The 22,811-nt window shown below is 46.5% G+C and overlaps 1 protein-coding gene across 1 annotated transcript; it reads left to right on the forward strand.

Moving 5' to 3' along the window:
- Positions 1–2,850: 2,850 nt before the first annotated feature.
- Positions 2,851–22,456, forward strand: slc2a8 (solute carrier family 2 member 8). Its single transcript, XM_056291952.1, has 10 exons — positions 2,851–2,942; positions 3,926–4,088; positions 4,951–5,157; positions 6,446–6,545; positions 8,316–8,527; positions 10,022–10,171; positions 13,404–13,512; positions 14,607–14,792; positions 16,299–16,444; positions 22,127–22,456. Exons 1-10 carry the CDS (start codon positions 2,851–2,853, stop codon positions 22,271–22,273), a joined length of 1,512 nt encoding a protein of 503 aa, XP_056147927.1. The 3' UTR covers positions 22,274–22,456.
- Positions 22,457–22,811: the final 355 nt, after the last annotated feature.

The following is a 22,811-nucleotide window of genomic DNA, read 5'->3' on the forward strand; positions in this document are numbered from 1 at the left end:
GGGCCTCTGCAGGGAACTGAGGAGTGATATTAATGGCTGCCACTTTCTAACGAATGTATCATTTGAGAGTATTCAGCGCTCTCGAGCTTGAGAAAGAACATCACTGTGCAGACTTCCATTTGAGAAGAATTATGCGACGGGCTAACAAAGCTGTGAAAGCGACAACCTCTGGTTGTTTAGAGCTTAATGAGGACAAATCTGTGGGGACACTGAATATGGCAGTCACAGGGCATGGTTGTAGTAGGTTAATTCCAAGAACATCGGAGAGGGTCTTAAAGACTGAATACCAGTAGGTTTTCTATTTAGGGCAGCGAACACACATGTGACTGAGTTCACAGGGGGGAGGCACGACATCTGTCACACATGTCATGTACGTTCATATATATTTGGGACAGCCTGGATTTGGAGAAATGTAATCTGTAAAACTTTGAATTGTATGAGCCCGTGATGGGCACAAGAGGTGGTAGCTCGGATCCTGTCAATCGCCTTATCCCACCATTCTTCAGTGAGTTCAATCTCCATTTCTTGTGCCCAAGCACTTTTCATCTTGTTTATGGAATGTGCATCCAGCGACATGATAAATGAATAGATATGGCTGCTCTCTGTCTGTCTCTGTCTGTCTCTATCTGGGACAGTAGAGTTATGAGATAATCTCAGAGCTGATAAGGAGGTAGAGCAGGAAAGTTAAGAAAATCAGAGGAGACATAATGCCTAATCTGGAAGTAACAGAAAAGATGAGATGGAGGTCAAGAGAATTTAGAGGCCAGGGTGGGGAAGCTAGCAAAATTGTCATTTACAAATAGGTCTTGGAATGTCTTCATACCTTTCCTTTTCCAGAGAGAGAATGTGTCATCTATTAGATGTGGAGGAAATAGATGATTTCTATCGACAGGACCCTGAAGAGATGCAGAGAAAAACTTGGTGTCTGCGAAACTGGTACCAAATCTTCAGCGTGGAGAACTATATGATTACTGGTGAAGCGAGCGGGACTAGTTTGGAGAGAGGAGCAGAGTAGAACAGGGAGGGAGGGGCGAGGTAAGAGATAGAGCCTCTAGTTGGCACCACGGGGCGTCTGGAGTATGCAGCCAGAATAGAAATTTATGAATATTCACTGCCTGATAGTGGTGTAAAAAGCTAGGTAATGCAAGTCCTCTGCTTAATTGCATCAATGAAGTAGAGATATGCTGACCCTGGGTACACCCCCCCCCCCAGATTAGTGTATTGACAGCTTGGTTACTTGATTTAAAAAAGGGTTTGGAATAAACAGCCATTCTATCACTGTAACACTGATCAATTTTAGCCATTTGCTGGACTACTGGATGCACTGCATGGATCATAGGAGATAGTACACTGGGGGAAAAAACCCTCAAAAAATGTGAAAGTTTGTTCTATTCCTATAGCCTTAAACAATATTACTGCGTTGTGGCAAAGCAGCTGGCCGTATTTCTGTTCTTGACTGAGAGAACTTCTTTTTACAGATATGAATTTAAAAGTAGCATAAAAAGAAAAGCAGTTGATAAGGGCTCATCTGCTGAAGACGCTTACTGCTCGGAGGCCTTGTTCTGTATGAGGAGGTCGGCTCAGAGCTCTGGCCGGTCCGGACATCCCTGCCCTGGAGTCAAGAAGATCTTACCGGACCAAACAGCCGGCTCAGGGCACTGTGACGCCTGGCCTCCTCCGGGTCCTCATCTGGCACAGCAGTGGGGGAAATTCAATGGAAATAAAAGATTAACATGATTTTACTTTCACTGATCTCTACAATAGGAAATTATAAGATGAAAAAAGTGTAACTTGCAGTCAGTGCCATGAAGGGAACAAGTGCTACCAGTGTAGACAGACAGATAGATAGATAGATAGATAGATAGATAGATAGATAGATAGATAGATAGATAGATAGATAGATAGATAGATAGATAGATAGATAGATAGATAGATAGATAGATAGATAAGATAGATAGATAAGATAGACAGACAGACAGACAGACAGACAGACAGACAGACATAGATAGATAGATAGATAGATAGATAGATAGATAGATAGATAGATAGATAGATAGATAGATAGATAGATAGATAGATAGATAGATAGATAGATAGATAGATAGATAGATAGATAGATAGATAGATAGATAGACGATAGACGGGCAGACAGACAGATTGGCTAGCAAACAAGCAGACATCACGGCTAATTTCAATTTAAATAATCTACAGCGTTGGCCTCTTGGCTAACACCTATTCACTAATCAATCTGAAAACAGCAAAATAAATAATAATAATAATAATAATTGTACAGCCGGAGTTATAAGTTATCATACCTGCAAATCATGAATCTCCTGTGAGTCCGTTAGTGTTGACATAAAGCGGCAGCTCTATTCGTCCTGCTGTGGCTTTATTCTCATTTTATTTCTTTAAACTTTGGATTTCGTTCGGGACCCGTCGACAACGTCTCCGCGTATCCATGGAAACCGGCCGCCCCTCCCGCCCGCCCGCCGGAGAAACGTTTCCGCGCGGCGCGCGAGTTGGAGACTCTTACTTTGAAGTCAAGCCGGAAGTGTTGAGCACGCGCGCGGTCAGCTGACTTGAAGCGTTGACTGGTTGTAGGTTGGCTGGCCGGTGGCGGTTGGTGCCGTAAAGCGGTGGGGAGCGCGTCCGTGTCCCAGACGTGACCCGGTGATTCGAGGGGGAAGATGCGGTTTGGCTGAAAGGACACGCGTGTGCCGGTGTTCCGTGTGTGACGTGAGAGCGTGTCCTGAAACTGGTCGCGGTGTTCGTAGTTGGTAGTCCGACTTCGGACCACCGAGGGCCAGGTGAGTGACAGGGGGAGAGGGGGGAGGGACTGAACACCTCAGAATGGACATCCAGAGCGAGAGGAGGCGGCTGCTGGATGCAGACGATGACGAGTCGCCGTCCGGCGTGAGGACGGAGCAAGACGCGTATCTGGAGTGAGTAAAGCCAGTCTTAATAAAGGGTCATGCACAACGAGGCACCGGCTCACATGTTGGTTGGTGCGTCCTTTAAGCCAGTGTTTCTCAACCCAGTCCTCAAGGACCCCCCCCTATCCTGCATATTTTCTTTGCAACCCTGAATAGGTTACCTGATTGTAGTTATTCAACCAATCAGCAATGAATTTTGTCAGACGTTGCACACCTTGCATAATTGAGTGCTGCGAGATGATTGGTCGAGTAAGTAGAAGCAGGGCTACCTATGCAGGGTTACAATGAAAATCTGCAGGATAGGGGGTCCTTGAGGACTGGGTTGAGAAACACTGTGTTCCGGTAGAAGCAGCGTCGCGTGTGGGGGCCACAGGTTACTGGGTTATTTATCTGGGCTTGTTGTTTGCTGAAGTTCTCCCAGGACTCCACTGCTTGCTCAGCATTGACCCATTGTTCATTCAAGCACTGCTGCTTAGTGTGCTCAGGGCTTATTTTCTAGTCCTGTGGCTCGGCCTTGGAGTAAGTGTGTGCTCTGTCACCTGTAATGGGTTTTAATGCGGTAGTCCTGAACGCATAAAGATTTAGTCAAGTCATAAGGTTTTGAATCGATCTGTAAGGAGTCAAAAGGGGTCAGACCCAGTTCCGCAGCACAGGTCGACCACAGCCGCTCAATTTGGGCTTTAAGGCCGAGAAGTGGGATATTATCAATCATCCTGTTTTCAGCATTTACACAATGTATTTTATCCAATTCTCTTGTTGTTTTTCATTTATGAACTCGTCCCCTTGATGTGTAACATTTTTGCAAAAGAGCCTAATGACAAATGTAAGAGACACAAAAAAAATAACCCCCCCCCCCAAAAATGGCCTCAAGTATTTCAGAAATGTCTTTCTTCGGTCTCTTCTTCGTCTCTATACAACAGAAAACCCAGTTCCTCCATTAACCTCAAACCTGTGGCCTTTACTCAAACCCCCTTTACTTTTCTTTTAAACAGCAAAGTAAAGAACGGAAAGTTGTACCTGGCGACGTTTGCTGCCATCTTGGGCCCTCTGAGCTTCGGTTTCGTGTTGGGTTACAGTTCCCCCGCCATCCCAGAGCTTACCAAGATCCAAGACTCACGGTTACGGCTGGATGATGAGCAGGCGTCCTGGTTTGGGGTATGATGTCTAACACAAATCAACACAACAGCATTAGATGTGTTCTTTCAAACCATATGTGACCCGCTGTAGGGTCAGCGTGTAGGTTGTTAGCATGGTTCGCCCCAGTGGAGTAGAAACTTGGGCAGTGTTGGCAGCATACTTTGCCCAGTGAACTACAAGGGTCCGCTGTAGTTTGGGCTCAAGTCAGCGTTTTAATCCTAGTTTAAGGAAATCAGGATCGGACCAACTGAGTTCAGAGTTGACCGTCCCAGTGGAGAAATATGGTTCCAGGAACACAAAGTAAAGAAACTACAGTTTACATCACAGAAGAAACAAAACCGTCAGAAATACTGATTTTATAACCCCCCTGGAGAAAATGTGCATCTGCAATATGGCGGACACGTCTGTCCAAAACGTCTTCGAGTACTCTGGCTTCATACAGTTTTAGCATCGGTGGTTTCAGTTGAGCGTGTCGGTGCTGAGCCTGGTTCACATGCTGATTGACCACAACATGTGACGGAAGTGTAATAATCCAGTCATCAGTATGAAAAAACAACACACACACACACACACACACGAAGCATTCTAACAAACATGGTGATGAAAAATCCTGGCTGTTAGAACAGCTCTCGCAGGTGACTGTAGACTCTCAGGAATCTAAATTCTGTTTGTTGTTTTGAGTCTTTGACCATCACACACTTTGCTGTTTGTCCAGTGAGATGCTGGTGATCCCCTGTAGAATAAAAATGCCAGCAAAATGATCTAAGTGAAAACATAAAGATGGCTAAATATTATCCAGTGGGAACTTAACTGAAATCCATCCGGTCATGACTAAGCATGAACTAACTCGGTGGAGTTTGTCTGTCTGTCTGTCTGTCAGTCGATCGTGACGTTGGGTGCGGCCCTGGGCGGCCTCCTGGGCGGTTGGATTGTGGACAAGATCGGCAGGAAGCTCAGCCTGATGTTCTGCTCGCTGCCGTTCGTTTTTGGATTCACCGTCATCGTCGCCGCACAGAACGTGTGGATGCTTCTGTTGGGGAGGGTCCTGACCGGCCTGGCGAGCGGACTTACCTCGCTCGTGGTTCCGGTAAGCGGCGTCACCATCTGCTTCTGAAGCGTAACGCTTGGTGTTTGTTATTTCAGACTTGAGGCTTAGTTGGTCTTAGCTGCAGGCTTTGCCACGGTATTGGTACTTTTTCATATATTGATAACCTTTTATTTATCTGCGTTACTACTATTGACATCGAGGATCTATGTTACCGACAAGAAAAGTGGCTCTGTAAAAAGAAAAAGGTGGAATGTCGTAGGTTTGAACCCAGAGCAGGGCTATTTTCACATATCTGCCCTCCTGTTGCATCCACCCAGTCCTCATTTTATGATAAAGTAAATAAAAAAAAGTGAAAGTGGGAAATCAAATTTTCATTTTCGCATACATTCCTTTGCATGTGCGGCATGGTGGCACAGTGGTTAGCGCGCTCGCCTCACAGCAAGAAGGTCCTGGGTTCGAGCCCCGGGGTGGTCCAACCTTGGGGGTCGTCCCGGGTCGTCCTCTGTGTGGAGTTTGCATGTTCTCCCCGTGTCTGCGTGGGTTTCCTCCCACAGTCCAAAGACATGGAGGTCAGGTGAATTGGCCGTACTAAATGGTCCCTAGGTGTGTGTGTGTGTGTGTGTGGGCTCTGTGATGGCCCGGCAGCCTGTCCAGGGTGTGTCCCCGCCTGCTGTCCAATGACTGCTGGGATAGGCTCCAGCATCCCTGCGACCCTGAGAGCAGGATAAGCGGTTTGGATAATGGATGGATCACTACAATTAAATTTAAGTTCTCTTTCAAATCAAACATCCCAAGATATGACTGGGAAGTATTGTTCTTGCAACTCCATTTGTAACTCTCTTTTTTTTTTTTACTTGAACGTAGCTTAACCATGTCATGTGATATATTTTCAGCACACTTTAACAACAAATACTACTGGGAACTCATCAGAAAGTTGCAGATGAACGTTTAATATCCAGGATTTTATACATTTATATACATTGTAGACTATATAATTATAGATTATATACATTATAGACACTGCCACTCACTATCCCTGTAACAAACTGGCCACAAGTTCGAACATGGACCATACACGGTGCAGACATATACCAGGTTTTGAGCCAGTCTTGTTACAGTGAGAGTAACTGACCTGTCAAATACAACGCTCAGATTTCCTGGATACGAAAGGTTCATGGATTTAATGTTCATTAAGTTTTATTCGCAGTTCGGATGTTAACATTTGGGAGGCTGATTGGTTGTATCCGACGTGTTTTTGCTGTTTTGACCTTTGTTTTGCTGTCCTTGCAAGTCTCTGCTGTCTCATTTTCACTTCCTCTTTGCCCAGCTGTACATCTCTGAAATGGCACATGAGCGTGTCCGCGGGACAATGGGATCCTGTGTCCAGCTCATGGTGGTGACGGGCATCATGGGAGCTTATGTCGGAGGTATGTATGCTAGCCGGGGGCTTTGGTCAGCGATTTAATCCCGTAGAAGGTTATCTGGTCAGGAGGCAGCGCTAGTGTACATGCAGTGACTCAATCACGGCAGCGTCTCTGACGTAACCTCTCGTTTTGTGCAGTTACTTTTTGAAAAGCCCGTCAGTCAACGGGTTTTTCAACAATCTAGCTTGCAAATCCGTGATGTCATAGAACATGACGTCCTTGTTCCCTCTGGTGCAGTGTGTTTCACATCTTTGGTGTTCTCAGAATCAGTCTGTTTGCAAACCTGTTCTGTTTAAAACCAGCGAATTTCATTAAGCTGGAAAAATCGTCCTTTAAAAGTCCTATTGGGTCGTTGTGCTGATTAAGGACTCTTTCCAAAGATCCCCGATCAAAGGGCAAATGAAGAGAACCAACCAAACGGGCCGACGACGGCCGACCGTAGGTGTGTCATGTGATGTGATGTGATGTGATCATCCTCAAACATGGTTCAAATTCCTCCCTGTTAACTGATAGCACTTGATGTTTGGGACCTGTCCCAAAGAGGCCTTCCCTGACTAATGTTGTTAGCGGCGTGCCACATAGTGCACATACGCTGGTCCATCATGTGATTCAGTAGCGCTTCTGTTTCAGGCTGTGTGGGCAGCCTCCCTCCCTCCCGCCTGGTTACACTCCTCCCTCCTGCCTGGTTACACTCCACTGCAGGATTCTTATAAAAAATCACAACCAATAACCAATGTTAAAAACAATTTTTTGGGGGGGGGGGATTTTTCCCCATTTTTTTCCCCAATTGTACCCAGTCAATTACCCCACTCTTCCGAGCCGTCCCGGTCGCTGCCCCACCCCTTCTGCCAATCCGGGGAGGGCTGCAGACTACCACATGCCTCCTCCGATACATGTGGAGTTGCCAGCCGCTTCTTTTCACCTGACAGTGAGGAGTTTCACCAGGGGGGTGAAGCACATGGGAGGATCACGCTATTCCCCCCAGTTCCCCTCCCCCCCGAACAGGTGCCCCGACCGACCAGAGGAGGCGCTAGTGCCGTACCATACCCACACACGACTTCCCACCTACAGACACAGCCAATTGTGTCTGTAGGGACGCCCGACCAAGCTGGAGGTAACACGGGGACTCGAACCGGCGATCCCCGTGTTGGTAGGCAAAACTTGCTGTTTTCTTGGCACGGCCGACAGGACTGGATTTCCTGTTCAGTCTCCATATCCATCCCCGGCCACCACACATACGAGCGTGCTTCTTGGTGGGGTTTTTTTTTTTCTTGTTTTCCATAGGGTTGTTACCCCATTCACAGAGTCACATTTGCATATGAAACCGATCGTTGGTTTTGGTCGATATGCAACTATACTGTTTATTAGGTGAGGGAATACCTGCAGTCAGTTGGGACTGACTAAGTCACTTAGATGAGTGATGAAACGTTTCTCCCGCTACATGTTGTGTCCAGATGAACTGATCCAGCTTCCGGGGATTTCTTTACCTGGATTACTAAGCATGCATCAAGACATTGCTAAAAACTGAATCTGGCCTTCGCCATATTGAGAGCGATTTCAAGAAGATCATGCTCTCAAAAAAGAGCAGGCGGTCTGATCACAGCCTTGGAGAATGATCCAACGGGGCTTTGTGGGTTAATGAAGACACATTATAACACAACTATAAACGGCGGCAGTGAATGGCGAATGGTGGAGTTGTTTGAGTCAAGAAATGATCCATGTGATCGACTCTGGTCTGGTTCGTGAGACGTCCTCATCTTTGTCTTCCTCCAGGTTTCTTCCTGGACTGGCGCTGGTTGGCTATCTGCAGTTCCATCCCGCCTACGCTGATGATGGTGTGCATGTGCTTCATGCCAGAGACACCCAGGTTCCTGCTCTCCCAGGGCAAGAGGCGGGAGGCCGAAGAGGCGCTGCGCTTCCTGCGAGGTCCCGACGCCCCTGTGGAGTGGGAGTGTGCCGCCATTGAGGATGCTTATGACGAGCAGGTGAGTGGAGGCCACCCTTTGGTGACTGGTTTTATCGTCTTTCACCACTAGAGGGGCTGTTGGCCTTGATTATTTTGCATTACAACTCCTTTGCGATCATGTTGCTTAAAGTGACATGACGATGCACTTGTTTTTCTTTGGTTTTTTACCAGCACCCTGTGTTTTTCTGGTGGATGCGGTGGTGTCGGATGACTCCAGATCCCAGAGATCGATTCAAAATGAAACACAGTCTGTGTGTTTTTATTAGGGATGCTGTGCTAGAGAAGCTATATATTCTGTAACCCTTGTTTTTGTGCAAACTGAGATACAAATGCCCCTTTTCCCCTGCATGGTACCGGCTCGACTCAACTCAACTCTACTCCCTTTTTTTTTTTGGTTTTCCATCGGGCAGAAGTTAGGGGTAGTACCTGGTACCAGGTAATTTTTTGGTACCACCTCCGTTGAGGTTCCAAGTGAGCTGAGCTTATACTAAAAGGTGACATGAAAATACCACTATAAATAAACAAATAAAATGAAATATTAATATAAATAAATATAAATATATGTATATTTATTTATATTTATTTAAATATAAATAAAACGTTATAAAATAAATTATAAAGATATTCAAATTCAGATATAAGTAAAATAGAAATACATAAAATAGAAACAAAAATATAAATAAAATTCATTCATATTTATTTAAATATAAAAATCTGACCACTGATTGGTCAGAGAGAAATTGAACAGCTCTATTTATAACCAGGAAATGCCGAAGTGAGTCTTATGAAACTTGTATTATAGTTGATAATCTATGTAAAAAATTATTTTTTGTAAGCGAATCTCTTCGTGACACTAATATTGTTCACGTGAAGCACACATTTAGAGTTGGTCTTGTTGATTTTTTGGAAAATAAAACACTGGTGTGGGGCGCTGGTAGACAAGGGAGGAAAAACTAGTCAACACGCCCACAAATGACCAGCGGGGCTTCGCCGTGAGGGGATGCTGTCTGCGGTGGAAAACCACATCCCAAAAAGTAACGCCCAATTTATACTCCAAATGTCGGTTAGCAGACAGATGTCTCTCGACAATTTTGACGTCATGAGAGACACTTTTTGTGTCTCCCAGGGCTGTTGTGTACATGACACATTTTCTTATGTCGGCAATTGGGCTTAAAGCGAGTAGAGTTGAATAGAATAGAGTGGAGTTGAGCCAGTACCATGCAGCGGAAAGGGGGCATGAGATATTTTTACGTTCTTATACTCATTATATCGTCAGCTATTGTTTGTTTTTTTCTACTTTAAAATGTTGTGTTCCTGTCCTGGTGCCTTTGTGTTCAGCATCCCACCAGTTAAGCCTAACTGCTAGTAAACATGCTCGTCTGTCAGCATGACATGAAAAGGTAGTGATGAACATGTGAAGATATCCAACATAAAATGAATACTATGTATTTCTTTAAGAATCCTGTTGATGAGTCTAGGGTTATGGTAAACTTTGTTTTCCTGTCCACCGCAGGCGGCTAATTTCCAGGTGGCTGACCTGAAGGACCCGGGCATCTACAAGCCGCTGGGCATCGGTGTCATGCTGATGGTTTTCCAGCAGATGACCGGGATCAATGCCATCATGTTTTATGCCGAGACCGTTTTCGAACAAGCCCATTTTAAGGTGATGAGGTTTCTTGGTCTTTCTATGCAGGGAAAGTTGCCGCTTACCATTTATTTGTCTACATAGCACCGCTCTAGGACTCGTGTGTTTAAAGGAAGATGGCTTAGTTGAGTTTATTTGTTGATTTAATGTGATAATAATAATAATAACGGATTACATTTATATAGTGCTTTATCTAAACATGTAGGGCGTGCTGTAGGGCGGCACGGTGGTGCAGTGGTTAGCGCGGTCGCCTCACAGCAAGAAGGTCCTGGGTTCGAGCCCTAGGGTAGTCCAACCTTGGTGGTCGTCCCGGGTCGTCGTCTGCATGGGTTTCCTCCGGGTACTCCAGTTTCCTCCCACAGTCCAAAGACCTGTAGGTCAGGTGAATCGGCATTACTAAATTGTCCCTAGGTATGAATGTGTGTGTGGGCCCTGTGTGATGGCCCAGCAGCCTGTCCAGGGTGTCTCCCCACCTGCCGCCCAATGACTGCTGGGATAGGCTCCCGTGACCCTGAGAGCAAGATAAGCGGTTAGGATAATGGATGGATGGATTTATCTAAACACCCAAAGCGCTTCACAGTGAAGGGGGGGAAACTTACCTCAACCCCCCACCAATGTGTAGCATCCACCTGGGTGATGCACGGCAGCCATTTTGCACTGGAATGCTCACCACACATCAGTTTGAGGTGGAGAAGGAGGAATCATTGAGCGAATTACACAGACGGATGATGTAATACATTTTATTAAAACCCTATCAAGAAATGTTCAAAGATGGCGTGATGAGGACCAGGGCATATTTCCATCCTGGTCTTTGTTGCATCTGACAGGCATCAGAAAAAGCTACTTGAAACCAAAAAGATAACATCAATGAAATGTAACATAATATTCATCCGTCCGTCCATTATCCAGACCGCTTATCCTGCTCTCAGGGTCGCGGGGCTGGAGCCTATCCCAGCAGTCACTGGGTGGCAGGCGGGGAGACACCCTGGACAGGCTGCCAGGCCATCACAGGGCCCACACACACACACACATACACACACACACACATTCACACCTAGGGACAATTTAGTATGGTCGATTCACCTGACCTACATGTATCTGGACTGTGGGAGGAAACCGGAGCATCCGCAGGAAATCCCCCTAAGACACCGGGAGAACACGCAAACTCCACACAGAGGACGGCCCGGAAGGACCCCCAAGGTTAGACTACCCCAGGGCTTGAACCCAGGACCCTCCCGCCGCAAGGCGATCGCACCAACCACTGCACCACCATACCGCTATGTCATGATTATCCTGGCCAAATAATCGTGATTCACAATATTATCCTGATTATCATCAAAATATGCTTAAAACTCTTAAAGTGCCACTAAAACACACTGGAATCACTTTACTTTACATCTTGTTTTATTGCATCACAGATGGGACGCATCTTTTTGGCTGGACCAGCCAGCAGGGACAGCCCTACAAGCGCGAATGTCCCTGACTGACTGCTGGAGTGATCATAGTTGGAGTCACTGACAGTGATTTGTGAATTGGGCCTCTTTTGCATTGATCCACTAGCAGCTTTAAATTATGTCCGCTGGCATGGGAACTGCTGGGCTGATTCACAGCCAATAGGGAACCTTCTACTTCCGTATTTACCATTGACGTCGTTTCGTTGGCTGACCAATCGTGTCATGGTTGCCGCTAGCTGGAACCGCCGTTGGTCACCTGATCCAGAGGCCCAATGGGTCAGACTGTAACATAAGGCTCAGTGTTTTCGGTTTTTACCGATTTTCACCGAACAATACCCAGACTTTTTTAAAAGGAGCAGATCAGTTTAAACCGATTTTCACCCGGATTTGATGTTTCCACGGATCCAAAAGTTGTTCGTGTTCATTTGAGGTTATGTAACTGTGTCCTCTTGTGGCGAAATTCAGCATGCTGGATGGTTTTGAAAAATAAAAACCGAAAACACTGAGCCTTGAAAATAACACGTTTCTTCCAAAATGTTGTAGAGTGACATTCATTCATTCATTCATTCATTCATTCATTCATTCATTCATCATCAGCCACTTCTCCGGGGTCGGGTGGCGGTGGCAGCAAGCTAACTAGGACATTCCAGATGTCTCGCTCCCCAGCAACCCCCTCCAGCTCCTCCTGGGGGATCCCAAGGTGTTCCCAGGCCAGATTGGACATGTAGTCCCTCCAGTGAGTTCTGGGTCTACCCCGGGGTCTCCCCTCAGTTGGCCGTGCCCGGTAAACCTCCAAAGGAAGGCGCCCAGGAGGCATCCTAATCAGATGTTCGAACCACCTCAACTGGCTCCTTTTGATGCGAAGGAGCAGCAGCTCTACTCCAAGCTCCCTCCGGATGTCCGAGCTCCTCACCCTATCTCTAAGGCTGAGCCCAGACACCCTATGGAGGAAACTCATCTCAGCCGCTTGTATCCGCAATTGCACCCTTTCGGTCACTACCCAAAGCTCATGACCATAGGTGAGGGTTGGAACGAAGATTGACTGGTAAATTGAGAGCTTTGCCTTCCGGCTCAGCTCCCTCTTCACCACAACGGTCCGCTACAACGTCCGCATTACTGCTGATGCTGCACCAATCCGCCCGTCAATCTCCCGCTCCATCCTACCCTCACTCGTGAACAAGACCCCGAGATACCTGAACTCCTTCACTTGAGGCAACAACTCATCCCCAACCCGGAGGGAGCAATCCACCATCTTCCGGTAGAGAACCACGGCCTCCGACTTGGAGGTGCTGACTCTCATCCCGGCCATTTCACGCTCAGCTGCAAACCGCCCCAGTGCACGCCGGAGGTCGCGTTCTGATGAAGCCAACAAAACCGCATCATCTGCGAAGAGCAGAGATGCAATTCCGAGGTTCCCAAAACGGACACACTCCTCACCTTGGCTGCGCCTTGAGATCCTGTCCATGAGTATCACAAACAGAATCGGAGACAAGGGACAACCTTGGCGGAGTCCGACACCCACCGAAAACGTGTTTGACTTTGTGCCGAGAATGCGGACGCAGCTCTTACTTTGGTTATACAAGGAGCAGATGGCTTGTTGTAGAGTGACATTTTAAGCAATAAACTTTTCAAGTAATGTGGGTCACTTTAGCTGCCAGGCTCCATCTGTGACTATAGCCTTACACACACACACACACACTCTGTCTGTCTCTCTCTCTGTCTCAAAGTGACACATTTGTTCTGTCATTGGATTGTCTGTATAATTTTTCTTTGTTGCCTCTGTGGTCTTGTGTCAGGAGAGTGACAAGGCCTCGGTGATCGTGGGTCTGACTCAGGTGGTGTTTACGGCAGTAGCAGCGCTGATCATGGATAAAGCCGGAAGGAAAATCCTTTTGGTCATATCAGGTACGCGTGGTTTGCCTGCAAACCCCCCCCCCCTTTTTCTCCCCAATTGTACCCGGCCAATTACCCCATTCTTCTGAGCCGTCCCAGTCGGTGCTCCACCCCCCCTCTGCCGATCCAGGGAGGGCTGCAGACTACCACGTGCCTCCTCCCATACATGTGGAGTCGCCAGCTGCTTCTGTTCACCTGACAGTGAGGAGTTTCACCAGGGGGACGTAGCGCGTGGGAGGATCACGCTATTCCCCCCAGTTCCCCCTCCCCCTCGAACAGGCACCCCCACCGACCAGAGGAGGCACTAGTGTAGCAACCAGGACACATACCCACATCCGGCTTCCCACCCACAGACACGGCCAATTGTGTCTGTAGGGACGCCCGACCAAGCCGGCGGTAACGCGGGGATTCGAACCAGAGATCCCCCTGTTGGTAGGCAACGGAGTAACCCGCCTGCAAATCCACCATCAATGTAGTTTAGGACAAAGGGATTGGACCAAAATATAGTATTGCAGTACTTCTATTTTTACTGCTACTCTGAATCTGAAAAATCTTTTCTCCAAATTAAGATCCGTCAGTTAAGATGGTGTATATGTTATATATTCCATCTTATTTTCAAAGAAGCATTTTAATATTCACCCCTCATACTGTTTATTTTTAAACAATAGGTATTAAACCTGTTAAGAATAGTATGTAATTCTGAGATACTAACTGGTCCTTTGCTCTTTTTTTTTTTTTTAAACCTGTGCTGTCAGCAGGCTTGGCGTACAACACAGGGAATTTGCATGCAAGTGAATCATGGAAACTATCTGTCAACTATCATAGACATAGAACTAGGATGCAAACGCTTGTATGGTGAAAAAAGAGAGCTCCACGAAGTCAAAAAAAAGAAAAGTGGCAGAGTAATATCGTATAACCATGTGACGAAGGCCTGTGCTATATGTCAGTTTCAAGTCAAGTCAGTTTTATTTGTATACCCCATTATCACAAATTACAAATGTGCCTCAGCGGGCTTTACAGCAACACAACATCCTGTCCGTAGACCCTGGCACCGGATAAGGAACAACTCCCTAAAAAAAACATTTTCATTTCCTTTCCTCACCAAGGAGTCGCCATGGCCATCAGCACCGCTGTCTTTGGGGTTTACTTTTACTTGACGGCCCACTGGCATGGTAGCGCCTCGGCGAGCAGCCCGGCGGTAACCCTGTGGACCCAGACGCCGACGCCCGCACCCCTTGCTGAGGCGGACCTGACCTGGCTGGCGCTCGCCAGCATGGGGGTCTTCATCACAGGTGAATGAAATGCCCACTGTCCTTTCTGGTCTTTCACTTTCTGACCCGGACCACGTTGTTAGTTGGTTGGAATGGTATATTGCATTGGAACCCAGCCACGGAGGATGCACAAGCCTTTCTTTCATTTATTTGTTTTCTTAACTCCTGCTGATGCATGCTCTGTTGCTTTTTGTGTTTTATTGTTGGCTTCACTGAGGATTTTTACTGCTTTGTTTTACTGCATTTGATGTAAGGTGACATTGAGTGTCATGAAATGCGCCTTTCAAATATGCGGATCATAAATCAGATTTCCATACTGGACCGGCCGAGGCCCGGGTCACCAACGACCGCCACCGGTACTGTTGGCCAGCAGGGTGCCGTTGGTAACTATGCTACTGTTGGGTGAAGGAGAAGGAGAGGGGGAAGGCATGTGCAGAGGCAACAGGAGAGGAGGAAGGGTAGGAGTGTGGAGGTGAGAGTATGAACTTTGAATGTTGGCACTATGACTGGTAAAGGGAGAGAGCTGGCCGATGTGATGGAGAGAAGGAAGGTAGATATACTGTGACCAGGTGGAAGGGGAGTAAGGCCAGGAGCATCGGCGGTGGGTTCAAACTCTTCTGCCATGGTGCGGATGGGAGGAGAAATGGGGTAGGGGTAATTCTGAAGGAGGAGTATGAGGAGAGTGTGTTGGAGGTGAGGAGAGTGTCAGACAGAGTGATGAGTATGAAGCTGGAAATCAAAGGTGTGTCGATGAATGTTACTGCACTATTTTCCCCAAGCCGGAGTCCTGTGTATTCGTTTGTGTGATTAAAGTGATTACCATCCCTCAAACTACCAGACGTTATACATGGATATGGACTGATCTGAAGTTGAATAATTAAAACAATGAATATCAATGATGGCGGCACGGTGGCGCAGGGGTTAGCGCGGTCACGTCACAGCAAGAAGGTCCTGGGTTCGAGCCCCGGGGTTGTCAAACCTTGAGGGTTGTCCCGGGTCGTCCTCTGTGTGGAGTTTGCATGTTCTCCCCGTGTCTGTGTGGGTTTCCTCCAGGGGGCTCCGGTTTCCTCCCACAGTCCAAAGACATGTAGATCAGGTGAATCGGCCATACTAAATTGTCCTAGGTATGTGTGTGTGTGTGTGTGTGTGTGTGTGTGTGTGTGTGTGTGTGTGTGGGCCCTGTGGCGGCCTGTCCAGGGTAGATAAGATAAGATACTTTATTGTCATTGTGCACACACAACGAAATTGCATTTGGTAGCTCTCAGACCAGCAGCACTCGACAAGGTAAATGATTAAAAACAGGATGCATGGGATTGTTGCACGTAGTTATAAGGGTGTCTCCCCGCCTGCCACCCAATGACTGCTGGGATAGGCTCCAGCATCCCCGCGACACTGAGAGCAGGATGAGCGGTTCGGATAATGGATGGAGTATCAATGAAACAGTCATGACAGTCGTGTTTGGCCTTTTAGAGCCTTCGTGAACCTGCCAAGTTGCTCTCCTTTAAACCGGATTCTCCTTCTGTACAGGTTTTGCTCTGGGTTGGGGTCCCATCCCCTGGCTGGTCATGTCAGAAATCTTTCCAACCAAAGTCCGAGGTTTCGCCAGCGCCACCTGCGTTCTCGCCAACTGGGGTATGGCCTTTATCATCACCAAGACCTTCCAAGACCTGATGGTGAGTAACACGGTGGCGACCTGTCCAGGGTTTCTGCTGACTTTTGACCCAGTACCTTCTGGGATATGCTTCAGACACCCGTGACCTCAAACTGGACTGTTAGGGACTAGACGCTGTGTTTACATGTACAAAATAATCTGATTACAGCGGCACCAGCACACTTTCCTGCTGTAAAGTGGCTTTCAGCGATTTTAATTTAGAACATTTTTTAATAACGTTTGATCAAACTATTTCTTCATCCCGACAGCTGTCAAGTAAGTAGGTACACTGAGACATGAAGCCAGTCTCTGTGGCCACCCTAGTCGCTGTAGACAGAGACAGAACATCTTCTCTGGACCTGCTCCTCGTCAGCCAATCAGGAGAGTTCTATGTGAGCCAGCGTCTCCATTGGTCCCTACTTGCTGTCAATCAATTTTCGTATTCACGAAGCTACTAGGCAGACGTGAGGGGGTGGATTCTTTTTCAGTTTTCTGAATATAGCTATCTCTTGCCAACTTCCACTCAGGATCACTTACTCTGACTTTTAACGTCCCGTCAATAAATTTGTTTGGGCGGCATCATGGGGTTCCTAGGGGAGAACGGCACAGTCGCCATTCACATCAGTGCATTTTGTCTGCTGCCAGGCACCAAACTTCTGAGGAAATATAGGGGTTTCTTTACAGTACGCGTCCATCCATCCATCCATAATCCAAGCCGCTTATCCCAATCAGGGTTGCTGGTACCTATCCCAGCAGTCACTGGGCGGCAGGCAGGGAGACACCCTGGACAGGCCGCCAGTCCATCACAGGGCCGACACATTCACACCTAGGGACAATTGAGTACGGCCGATTCACCTGACCGACATGTGGGAGGAAACTGGAGCACCCGGCGGACACCAACGCAGTCACGAGGAGAACATGCAAACTCCACACAGAGGACGACCCGGGACGACCCCCAAGGTTGGACTACCCTGGGGCTGAAACCCAGGACCTTGCTGTGAGGCGACCGTGCTAACCACTGTGCCACTGTGCCACCTTACAATACACAGTAGAGACATTTTACTTTATCTCATCTGTGAATATAGCTCTACTGCGATAAAGCACCTCAGTTGTCGTTAAGACAGTTGAAATAAAACAGATCGCTGAAATCCAAAAAGTCAACAGGTACCGCTTGAAGGTTTTATTCTAAGTCCACAGCCTTATTGGGTGGTTTACATGAGCTGTGTAATTAGTTTTTTTAAAAATCTTTTTATATTTCATTTTACATGCAAAAGAGCCAGGTCTGAAGGTTGAATGGCCTCAGTGTACTCACAGAAAACTGAATCATTTCATCTGGACATGTTTATTTAGAGAGAAATGCCTGTCCAGTGTGTCTCCCCGCCTGCTGCCCAGTGACTGCTGGGATAGGCTCCAGCATCCCCACGACCCTGAGAGCAGGATAAGCGGTTTGGATAATGGATGATGGATGTGTGTGTGTGTGTGTGTGTGTGTGTATATATATATATATATATATATATATATATATATATATATATACACAGTGCATCTGGAAAGTATTCACACCCCTTCATTTTCCCCACATTTTGTTATGTTACAGCCTTATTCCAAAATGGATTAAATTCCTTTTTTTCCTCATCAATCTACACACAATACCCCATAATGACAAAACGAAAAAGGTTTTGTAGAAATTTTTGTAAATTTATTAAAAATAAAAAACTGAAATATTGCATGTACATAAGTATTCACACCCTTTACTCACTCAGTACTTGGTTGAGGCCCCCTTGGCAGCGATCACAGCCTCAAGTCTTCTTGGGTATGAAGCTACAAGCTTGGCACACCTATATTTGGGGTATTTCTCCCATTCTTCTCTGCAGATCCTCTTGAGCTCTGTAAGGTTAGATGGGGAGCATCGCTGCACAGCTATTTTCAGGTCTTTCCAGAGACGTTCAATGGGGTTCAAGTCTGGGCTCTGGCTGGGCCACTCAAGGACATTCACAGACTTGTCCCAAAGCCACTCCTTCGTTGTCTTGGCTGTGTGCTTAGGGTCGTTGTCGTGTTGAAAGGTAAACCTTCGCCCCAGTCTGAGGTCCTGAGTGCTCTGGAGCAGGTTTTCATCAAGGATCTCTCTGTATTTTGCTCCATTCATCTTTCCCTCCATCCTGACTAGTCTCCCAGTTCCTGCCGCTGAAAAACATCCCCACAGCATGATGCTGCCACCACCATGCTTCACTGTAGGGATGGTATTAGCAAGGTGATGAGAGGTGCCTGGTTTCCTCCAGACGTGACGTTTGGCATTCAGGCCAGAATTCAATCTTGGTTTCATCAGACCAGAGAATCTTGTTTCTCAGGGTCTGAGTCCTTTAGGTGCTTTCTGGCAAACTCCAAGCGGGCTGTCATGTGCCTTTTACTAAGCAGAGGCTTCCGTCTGGCCACTCTACCATAAAGGCCTGATTGGTGGAGTGCTGCAGAGATGGTTGTCCTTCTGGAAGGTTCTCCCATCTCCACAGAGGAATGCTGGAGCTCTGTCAGAGTGACCATCGGGTTCTTGGTCACCTCCCTGACCAAGGCCCTTCTCCCCCGATTGCTCAGTTTGGCTGGGCGGCCAGCTCTAGGAAGAGTCCTGGTGGATCCAAACTTCTTCCATTTACGAATGATGGAGACCACTGTGCTCTTCGGGACCTTCAGAGCTGTAGAAATTAATTGTTGAGCACTTTCCCTACCGTTGAGTGTTTCTTTTAACAAAGTTTTATCTGTGATGGTCTGGCGGCCTGTCCAGGGTGTCTCCCCACCTGCCGCCCAATGACTGCTGGGATAGGCTCCAGCATCCCTGTGACCCTGAGAGCAGGCTAAGCAGTTTGGATAATAGATGGATGGAATGGCTATTAATATATATATAATGTTATAATATATAATATAAAAAAATAATAAATGATGTGTCCATGTGAAATGATTCAACCTTTTGTGATTTTGCTACCTGGATTACTGAGCATGCATAAAGAGCTCAGTTTACTCCTTCCCATCACAGTCTTCTGTGCATTTCTGCTACAGCTGTATAAGTTTTGGTCAGGATGTGAAGCATGAGCCCAGTTTCAAGTTTCAGGTAAATCTAATTAGCCATGTTATAAACCTCACAGATCCAGTATAAGTTGATGGAACAAGTGTCTCAGAAGAACTTGTTTCTTGGCCGTTCTTAAGACATAAAACTAGTTTGCGGCGTCTCTGTCAGGGCTACGTTTCCGGGTGTGGTTCTGAAAACTAGATCACCTGGTTTTAAACAGCTGAGGGAAGAATCAAACAAACGTTTTGTTTTTTTTTAAACCTGTGTACTGTGTACATAGATATGGAAGGTCTTGGCACTGTCATCTTGATTTGCTTGTGATGAGCTGTTGTCCTTTAGGGTGTGAATTCCCATACAGCTGCTGGTAGAGATGAATGATACTGGAACAAAAGTCAACATTGTGATGTTTCTGTTTTTGCTACATGTGCTGCAGTGTTAGAATAAAATGCTACATGTGCTGCAGTGTTAAAGGATAAAATGCTACATGTGCTGCAGTGTTAGAATAAAATGCTACATGTGCTGCAGTGTTAAAGGATAAAATGCTGCATGTGCTGCAGTGTTAAAGGATAAAATGCTACATGTGCTGCAGTGTTAGAATAAAATGCTACATGTGCTGCAGTGTTAGAATAAAATGCTACATGTGCTGCAGTGTTAAAGGATGAAATGCTACATGTGCTGCAGTGTTAAAGGATAAAATGCTACATGTGCTGCAGTGTTAAAGGATAAAATGCTACATGTGCTGCAGTGTTAAAGAATAAAATGCTACATGTGGTGCAGTGTTAGAATAAAATGCTACATGTGCTGCAGTGTTAAAGGATAAGATGCTACATGTGCTGCAGTGTTAAAGGATAAAATGCTACATGTGCTGCAGTGTTAAAGGATAAAATGCTACATGTGCTGCAGTGTTAAAGGATAAGATGCTACATGTGCTGCAGTGTTAAAGGATAAAATGCTACATGTGCTGCAGTGTTAAAGGATAAAATGCTACATGTGCTGCAGTGTTAAAGGATAAAATGCTGCATGTGCTGCAGTGTTAAAGGATAAAATGCTACATGTGCTGCAGTGTTAAAGGATAAAATGCTACATGTGCTGCAGTGTTAAAGAATAAAATGCTACATGTGCTGCAGTGTTAAAGGATAAAATGCTACATGTGCTGCAGTGTTAAAGGATAAAATGCTACATGTGCTACAGTGTTAAAGGATAAAATGCTACATGTGCTGCAGTGTTAAAGGATAAAATGCTACATGTGCTGCAGTGTTAAAGGATAAAATGCTGCATGTGCTGCAGTGTTAAAGGATAAAATGCTACATGTGCTGCAGTGTTAAAGGATAAAATGCTACATATGCTGCAGTGTTAAAGGATAAAATGCTACATGTGCTGCAGTGTTAAAGGATAAAATGATGCATGTGCTGCAGTGTTAAAGGATAAAATGCTACATGTGCTGCAGTGTTAGAATAAAATGCTACATGTGTTGCAGTGTTAAAGGATAAAATGCTACATGTGCTGCAGTGTTAAAGGATAAAATGCTACATGTGCTGCAGTGTTAAAGAATAAAATGCTACATGTGCTGCAGTGTTAAAGGATAAAATGCTACATGTGCTGCAGTGTTAGAATAAAATGCTACATGTGCTGCAGTGTTAGAATAAAATGCTACATGTGCTGCAGTGTTAAAGGATAAAATGCTGCATGTGCTGCAGTGTTAGAATAAAATGCTGCATGTGCTGCAGTGTTAGAATAAAATGCTACATGTGCTGCAGTGTTAAAGGATAAAATGCTACATGTGCTGCAGTGTTAAAGGATAAAATGCTACATGTGCTGCAGTGTTAAAGGATAAAATGCTACATGGGCTGCAGTGTTAAAGAATAAAATGCTACATGTGCCGCAGTGTTAAAGGATAAAATGCTACATGTGCTGCAGTGTTAAAGGATAAAATGGGGTTAAATAGATTCACCAGATATATGTAGCTTTTGACATTCAAAGCTCCATTTGCAAAGAATTTATGGGGTGATGTTATAGAGTTATCCAAGAAGTAATTTAATCAGGGCGTCCGGTTGGGTCTATTCCGTTGCCTACCAACATGGGGGATCGCCTGTTCGAATCCCTGTGTTACCTCCGGCTTGGTCGGGCGTCCCTACAGACACAACTGGCCATGTCTGCGGGTGGGAAGCCCAGTGTGGGTATGTGTCCTGGTCGCTGCAGTAGCACCTCCTCTGGTCAGTCAAGGCGCCTGTTCGGGGGGGAGGGGGAGCTGGAGGGAATAGCGTGATCCTCCCACGTGCTACGTCCCCCTGGTGAAACTCCTCACTGTTGGGTGAAAAGAAGTGGCTGGTGACTCCACATGTATCGGAAGAGGCATGTGGTAGTCTGCAGCCCTCCCCGGATCGGCAGAGGGGGTGGAGCAGCGACCAGGACGGCTCGGAAGAGTGGGGTAATTGGCTGGATACAATTGGGAAGAAAAAGGGGGAACCCCCCCCCCAAATAAACAGTAGTCATAAAAAAGGCTGAACCTGCTAGATTTCATGTTCTATCTAGGAGTACGAGTTTTAGCTTAGCATGACTGATGGAACCAGTTTGTGTTACACTGTAACCTTTGTGATGTGGTTATAAGCTCACGCCAGTCGAATCCTGACTTCTCGTGTCTCACAGGCTCTCATGACCAGTGCTGGAACCTTCTGGATGTTTGCGGTGGCGTGCGCTCTCAACGTCGTCTTCGCTCTCATCTTCGTCCCAGAAACCAAAGGCAAGACGCTGGAGCAAATCCAGGCTAACTTCAGAGGGACCTCGGCGCTGTGAACTTGGTGCTCGCCCGAACCCGAACAGAGCACCGGTCCCTGAAAACTGAAACCCAGGAAGTGACCTCACTTACCTCAGATATCTGATGTCTGAACTGGCCGGCTCGTACCCTACATCAACTAGTTAGAACAGATTTATCACATACAGCAGCAGCGGGCTTGGTGGTGGTTTTGGAGGATTTGGAGCAGGATTTGGTGGTTTTGGAGAGGAGGGTGGGGAAGGGCCAGGAAGGATTTTGATTATACGCACATTTACACCCTTGCAGACTCCCTCTTCTGTCCTTTAACACCTACCTTTTACTGCCACCTGAGCGTTTGGGGTTACGGGACTTGGACACGGGCGTCTCGGTGGGAGTTTGGGGGAGCAAGAGCGTTTCTCTGTGGATTTGAATCTCAGACTCACTGGCGTTAAGCTCACTTGTCTCCGTGTGGAACAAAACATATTAATAATTGAACTGTGCACAATTTTTGGTCATTTTCTTTTTGAAATGGGCGGTTTGAAATGTTCTCTGTGTAGCTCCGCTCATACGGGTTATGCC

The sequence above is a fragment of the Lampris incognitus genome, chromosome 1, assembly GCF_029633865.1.
Source record: "Lampris incognitus isolate fLamInc1 chromosome 1, fLamInc1.hap2, whole genome shotgun sequence".
NCBI lineage: Eukaryota > Metazoa > Chordata > Actinopteri > Lampriformes > Lampridae > Lampris > Lampris incognitus.